General features: G+C 39.0%; 1 protein-coding gene across 1 annotated transcript in view; it reads left to right on the top strand.

Annotated features, from left to right (window-relative positions):
- Positions 1-4,965, top strand: part of GSR (glutathione-disulfide reductase) — a 20,984-nt gene extending 16,019 nt beyond the window's left edge. The window contains exons 8-10 of the mRNA XM_023751819.1: positions 1,488-1,574; positions 2,633-2,791; positions 4,827-4,965. Coding sequence (XP_023607587.1) covers positions 1,488-1,574; positions 2,633-2,791; positions 4,827-4,847 — 267 coding nt within the window. The 3' untranslated portion in view covers positions 4,848-4,965. The remainder of the gene's footprint in view (positions 1-1,487; positions 1,575-2,632; positions 2,792-4,826) is intronic.
- Positions 4,966-7,442: the final 2,477 nt, after the last annotated feature.

Below are 7,442 nucleotides of genomic sequence, written 5' to 3'. Positions count from 1 at the left end.
AAATTAATACATTTATTTATCCAGTGTCACCGGGTTCTAGTAGGTTAATTACTTACCTTGGGTTGTTTCCTTGTTACCAGTCTTACTTGTCTTTCATTGTGTCTTCTTTTGTTTGAAAGAGGCTTGGTCACATCTCATTAGATTCATTGCCTCCTTTAATTAGTTTAGCTGACTATTAAATCTACTGCATTATCAATTCCATGATCTCCCCTGTGACGAATACCATCTTTGAGGCTGCATACATACCTTAAGAAGAATTAGGATAGACTTTCACCAATAATGTGTAAGAAAATGTGGGTTTTTCCATTCCCCCCCCCCCAAAATCTGCCTTTCCCACTGAGTATCCTTTTCCTCTTCCATGACTCCTATCATCCTGTCACCAAGGTCATCATTGTCCTCTCTGTCATTATCACCATCACCACCAAGTCCTCCATAAATATATTTCCTGGCATATTGACCTACTGTTGTGATTTTTCAGATTTGAGCATCTCTCATCGTATAGACTGAGCCCTCATAAAAGCAGTCTCATCAGACCTACCCCCTGTTTTCCAGAAGGAGTTGAACCCTCTCTAGTCTATTTCCCACTTCGTTTCTTCAGATTTCTTTTGTTCAAACCTGCCTGTGTGCTATTCTCCATCTGTAACCTGGTCCCATCTCCTTATCTTTATATGGACTCTTCTACTTAAGGATGAAACTTTCCCTGTTTTCTTCTGTATAATTTCTATCTTTTATAAACTACCTTATCTGTAATCTGTACATCCTTTAAGTTAATTCTTAGTCTGTCTTTTATTCTGATATTTTATATTTTCCACATAGTAGAGCTTAATAAACATGTGTTGATAGAATGAATGATTTACAGTGTTGGCCTCAGGTTAGCTTGCAAGAGTTGCATGTCTTTCTCCTCCACTGGAAAGGGAAGTGGGTGTCCATAGCCGTATTTATATCCTCCTAGCACCTTTTAGAGTAAATCCCCAAAATAGACACTCACTGCATGTCTACTAATTTAAACGAATGATAGCATTCTGACAAAGACTAAGTGAATGATTGCTGTGAGAATATTGTTAAAACAGCAATGTTAAAGAATATGTAAATGCCTCCGAAGGTATAACTTACCAGTTCCCCGATCTTCCCACCTCAACTTGATATTCTGAACTCAATTAAGAAAAAATAAAGTGCTTCCATAGATATGGGAGAGAGATTAATGAGCTTTGGTTCTGAGAATTTGAAGAGGCAATTAATCAATGTGTCTCTCTCACATCGATGATTCTCTCTCCCCACCCTCCCTCCTTCCTTTCCACTCTCTAAAAATCAATGGGAAAAAATATATATCCTTGGGTGAGAATCAACAGAACAAAACAAACAAACAAATAAAGAAGTTAAGAGGGGGGATGATATTGAAATTTCTCTCCCAAATTTGTAGCATAAACTTTAATCAAGTTTTTTTCCCTTCCTACCACCATCCCTCTGCTGCCTCTATGTGTATACAGGTACTTAGAAGTTTTGATTCAATAATCAGTTCCAACTGCACGGAAGAGCTGGAGAATGCTGGCATAGAGGTCCTGAAGCACTCGCAGGTATGACCCAGCAGGCACGCTTACAGCCTTTAGTCGTGTGTCATGAATCACACTCTGTGCTTTTGGCTTCACCCCATTAGTTTTATAATAGAAACTCTTGTGTACCCAGTCAATTGATTCCTTCTAGTCAATTTCTAGAGTACTACCAATTCTTTTCTTTATTCTAAAATGCTATATTTCTCATTAATGTATTAATGAAGCCAAGGTATAAAATATTAGAAATCTGGTTGTTGAATTTAGTTCAGTTAGAACTAAAACTAATTCTTTATGCTTAGATGCCTTACTGAACATCCTTATTTTTCAGGTTTATATTTATTTTTCAGGAAATATTATTGTGGAATCTATTTTTAAAGCACACCTTTTTGGATTTTGCAGATGGAAAGAATTACAAAGTGCTTTACTTCTCAGGGAATCACCTAAATTTCAGAATTTTCCTGGAGCATTAGGCTTGTAAAAGTGATTATTTTCCCCATAGTTTCACCCTTTCACCATAGGCCACATCAAGTAAAATAATAAATGGGACTATCCTTTGTGAATGTGAAAGTGCTAGATTTGTGGTGGGATCAACATCAGAATCATCTGAAACCCTCACTAAACTGTGCAAGGCCTCTGCTCTCCTGATTTGCTCCCCCCCAATTCTGCTTCTGAATGTCCAGGAAGGAGCAGTGATTGTAGAGTATGAAGTTTCTTAGTGATGCTGTTATAGTCTATTTCCTCTTCCCCATACTCCAGTTGCATAAATCTGCTTAGATTTATGAGTTTAAATCTTGTCACAGTTTTTAAAGGTACAGTTTAGGACACTCTGTTTTTAAGCTGAAGCATTAGGAGGGTGACATGAACTGACATTTTTGGCTGTTGGCTAGATGATTTGGGGCAACTGAGAAACAGTTTTGGGTCCTGGGAGTTCTAGTGTTGGTGGCCTTGGAGCAGAAATAACTGTCAGCACGTGACATTCACGTGTAGGGTTCAGTGGGGATTTTTTTAATGTTAAGTATTTTCATTTCCTCGTTGCTTTCCTTCCTCCCTCCCCTACAAGTAACACATTTATTTGCCAATAGGTCAAGGAAATTAAAAAGACTTCCTCGGGCTTGGAGGTCTCCATGGTTACTTCAGTTCCTGGTAGGAAACCCATCATGACCACGATTCCAGATGTTGACTGCCTCCTCTGGGCCATTGGGCGGGACCCAAATTCCAAGGGCCTGAATTTAAACAAACTGGTAAGCCGATTTAATCTGCCCAAAACATCCTTGAATCTCTGAGTAGCCCTGTCCCCGACCCACCCAGCCCCCCCAAATTTTGGTGGGTTCTATTGGATTTTTTTTGTTCCTTGCATTCAGTTTGTCCCCAAACCCCATTGCTGCTGCTTTAGAGATTATCCTTTTTAGTGTCACCAGCCTAGATCAGGTCCCTGCCACCTCTAATCTGGATTGTCGAGCAGCATCCTGACTGGCCTCTTTCTTCCAGATTTCCTTTTTACTGTGATACTTGTCCCTTTAAAGCCCTGTAATTATTCCCTGTGGTCTGCAACACTAATCCTGATGGCTGGGTGTATAAATCGTCTGGACATTGTGGCACTTGGGGATGGAAACAGATGTGAAGCTGATCTACCAGTGTTATAAGTAGCATTCTTATTTGCACTTTTAAATTTTGAAGGAAAGTCTAGTGGAGTAGCATGGGGCGTGGGTCCCAGAGTTTGACCCAGTTTTGAACCTTAGTTCTGTTACTTGTCAGTTGCATGGCCTTATTAAACAAGCAGCATAATCACTCTGAAGTTTGAATTGCTTCATGTAAATATGGGTATAATAATAGTGCTTGCCTCATGGAGTTGAAGAGAAGAATAAATGAGAAAGTGCCTGCCAGGTAATTAGCTGAGATTCCAGCTTATCGTATGAACTCAATAAATGTTAATCAGCTGCTGTTGGTGGTGGTGGTGATTTTTTTGAGATGCTGTACTACTCTTCTAGTAATAATAGATATTTTACGTGTTTGAGGTTTATACATTTGATGGAGCCTCTGGAGAAGTTTGTAATATTTATATTTTATCTTCTAATATTAATATCTGTTATAATATAGATTCCTTTTTCATTTCTATAAAAGGTATAAAAAAATAAAATATCCAGGGAGATGTTTTCCTTATTTTTAATCTTATTGTTCAGTGAAATTTACTGAAACTATTTTCATATTAACAAGACTGGTCATTCAGCCTTTGACCCTTCTAGTGATGTTTGCCTTTGTACAGATATAGGCATTGGCAGGTCCAGTTTTCAACTATATTTGCTGAGTTAAAAAAAAAAAAGGAAAGTCTTCAATCCCATTCAATGTTAAGATCTATATTTGTAATGCAGATGGAATGATTCCTATGTGTAGGTCTTGTCCACATGTTACTAACCTAATTTAATATTGCCACCAGCTCTTTGAGGTGTAAGGATGAGGAAACCAGGAGCACAGAGTTAATAAAATAATTCATGGCCGTAACTCCGTGGAGCCAGGAGAATGTCTGTGTTACCACTGTTTTCACAGTGACTAGGTTAATGCCTCATTTGTACTAGAAGTTCAAATATTTGTTCATAAATAGATGGTTATACAAGGTCTCATAGCTAGTAAATGGCAGAGCTGAGATTTGAACTCAGCTCTATGTGGCTTCAAAGGCAATACACTCTTAAGCACTGAGCTACCTACTTCCTACTTCTGTTCTGTTTTTCACACGGGGTATGTACACCTGGAGTCTAGAAAGCCACAAGATGAGCATGACACATCTTGGGAGCAAAAATTTAACTCAATATATGGGGTAGAGGATTGGTTAAAAGGAACAGGAGTATGTTTTAGAGTAGAACACAACATTTGCTTGGATTTTTAAAGATAAAATGGTAAGCTTCAAACAGCTCTGCTTTTGATGACTGCTTCGGGCCGAGCCCCCTAAGGTGCAAGCTAGGACACTTCAGGAGGAGTGCTGCAGGGGAGAAAGTTGGAAAGCACTGTCCTAAGTGGACTCCATGGGGAGAGCAAGTAACATGTCTGCTAGTTGAATGATTCCTTTTCATTTTACCTGGCCAATTGAGTTGTTCATTGCAAAGTCAAAACCCGTTAAAATACCTCAAAATTAGATAAAATATTTCCTTTTTAAATTAAGCAAAAGATACAAAGCACTCTAGTTTGCAAAGATGTTTTTCATCTTGTGGTTCTCAGACATTCAGGCTAAAGCGGTGCCTAAAATGAGGTGGATCTGAGATTTGATCTGCCATTTTTTTGTAGATAGACCAAATATTTACGTGATGTGCATTCACAATTGTAGGGGATTCAGACTGACGACAAAGGTCACATCATCGTAGATGAATTCCAGAATACTAATGTAAAAGGCATCTACGCAGTTGGGGATGTGTGTGGAAAGGCTCTTCTTACTCCAGGTAACGTTTCTTCTTTTCTCGGGTAAGGGAGGCTCTGTGTCTTGTATAAAACAGCTTTGCTGTTCACAGTCAAATCAGCTTAAGCAAAGCCAAAAGGATGACATGTTATATGATCAAAATGATAAAAAATGTATTGAAATAGATGTTGGTTGGGTGCCTGACATTTTATGAATAATACTCATTTTTGGTTTAAAAGCCCAGCCAGCATGGCTCAGTGGTTGAGTATCGACCTATGAACCAGGAAGTCATGGTTCGATTCCAGGTCAGAGCACATGCCTGGGTTGCTGGCTTGATCCCAGTGTGGGGTGTGCAGGAGGCAGCCAATCAATGATTCTCTGTCATCATTGATGTTTCTATCTCTCTCTTCCTCTCCCTTCCTCTTTGAAATCAATAAAAATATATTTAAAATAAACAAAAATGCTTAGTGAAGACTGACATTTTTATATTGATGATAACAGTCATCCTCTGAAGAACGCTGAAAGTGAGAATCTGGGTTGTGTGTGGTTGACTTTGGGAAGAAGTAATTTAGGGTGGCACTCATATGACTATTTAGTCTTGATACAACCAAGACTGACCCCATCCTCTGAATCTGTATCGCAACCTGCTTCCTGAGCTATCTGGCACCTTTTCAAGCTCTTTGTCCCACTACTCCATCCGCTGTCACTCCATCCCCCTCTGGGACCTCACCAGCCATTCCAAAATGGCCCTGGGTCTTACCTCAGAATAGAAATGGTTGTCGGTTCCATGCCCAGGTTGCCGGCTCGATCCCCAGTAGAGTGCATGTAGGAGGCAGTTGATCGATGTTCCTCTCTCTATCCCTCTCCCTTCCTCTCTCTCTTAAAGATCAATGAAAAAATAGATAGATAGATTGGTAGATAGATAAATAAATAAATAATTTAAAAAATAGGTGTAAATATTAGTGTGAACTGAATATGGTTATAAAGTAGAACTGAAGATGCTCAAAACAAATATAATTTGCTCCATAAATATTGTGTCACAAAACTAATATCCTCATTAAGTAGGTGATTACCAAATGACTGGGAACCTATAAATGTGTCTTTTTTTTTTTTTTTTTTTTTGTCATAATAAGCCTCTGGTTTTGAGTTGTTAACTAAAGCATTGATATGTCTTCATTATATTGAACTAGGTAGTATAATGAGCATTGGTATAAAGCTTTGTCAGAACTAGCATGTTAAGCCAGATGAGCAAATGCTGTGTTAAAATGAGCAACAAACTAACCACGGATTTTAAAATACCTTTGCAGTTGCCATCGCTGCTGGCCGAAAACTTGCCCACAGACTTTTTGAATGCAAAGAAGATTCCAAATTAGACTATGACAACATCCCCACGGTGGTCTTCAGCCACCCCCCTATTGGCACAGTGGGCCTCACGGAAGGTAGGTATTTAAAAAGAAAGGTCATTTACGGTTTCCTGCCTTCCACCCTTACCTTTAAACTAGGTGTCTGTCATCTGACTAAGTCTCCTCAGCCCCCAGCTTACAGGCCTTTTGGTTGGCCTCTTGTCACAGTTCCAGTTTGCTCCCCGACGACTGCCACTTTGAGAGTACAGTTCCTTTTCCCCACACCACCCTGTCTACCTCTTTGGGTTTTTTGTGTGTGTTTTTTTTTAACTAATTACAAATATAAAGAAAAATGATAAAATAGTATAGAGGACTCTTTAATACCCTTAACATTTTTACTTTATCAATTTCTTTCCACACACACACACAAGAGCAGGTCATCCCCTTACAGAAGTACAGTGCAATTTTCAACAAGAACATTTAAATTCATATGGTATTACCTCAGTTTTAGACCTTAGTCTGATTTAGCCAGTTATCTCAAATCATGCCATTTGTAACATTGTTTTTTTCTCTCAAGTCCAGCATTCAGTCGAGGATAACACCCTGCATTTAGTTCTTATACCTCTTTGGTCTCCTTTAACCGAGAGACAAAATTCCTGTCTTTTATCTTTCACGACATCAACATTTATTTTGTAGACTATCACTCATTGTGGTTTTGTTTGGCATTTCTTCATGATTGGATGGAGGTTATGTATTTCTTGCTCTCTTTGATGGGTCAGTGGAATTGTTTAGTTTTTGATCGTGCTTTTTCCCCCTGTACATTATAGATGAGGCCATTTCTAAATACGGAAAAGAAAATGTGAAGACCTATTCAACCACCTTTACCCCAATGTATCATGCGGTTACCAAAAGGAAAACAAAGTGTGTGATGAAAATGATTTGTGCTAACAAAGAGGAGAAGGTATGGGAAATACCCAGTAAGCTAAAGAGGGACTTTAAGGTTGGCAAGGATGGGGGCATTTTGGTGGGGTGGGGAGGGAGGAGACCAAGTAATTAAGCCTTCTCTGATTCAGCTGGTGTGGACCCACTTTTATCTATCTGTCGGTATATTCAGGTTCTTCAGAATGTTTTATTTAGAAAGAAGGTTCTACCACCAACATTAGG

The sequence above is a fragment of the Myotis lucifugus genome, unplaced genomic scaffold (assembly GCF_000147115.1).
Source record: "Myotis lucifugus unplaced genomic scaffold, Myoluc2.0 scaffold_26, whole genome shotgun sequence".
In the NCBI taxonomy this organism is placed as follows: domain Eukaryota; kingdom Metazoa; phylum Chordata; class Mammalia; order Chiroptera; family Vespertilionidae; genus Myotis; species Myotis lucifugus.
Note: the sequence above shows the minus strand (reverse complement) of the source record. Positions and strands in the feature narration are given on the sequence as shown.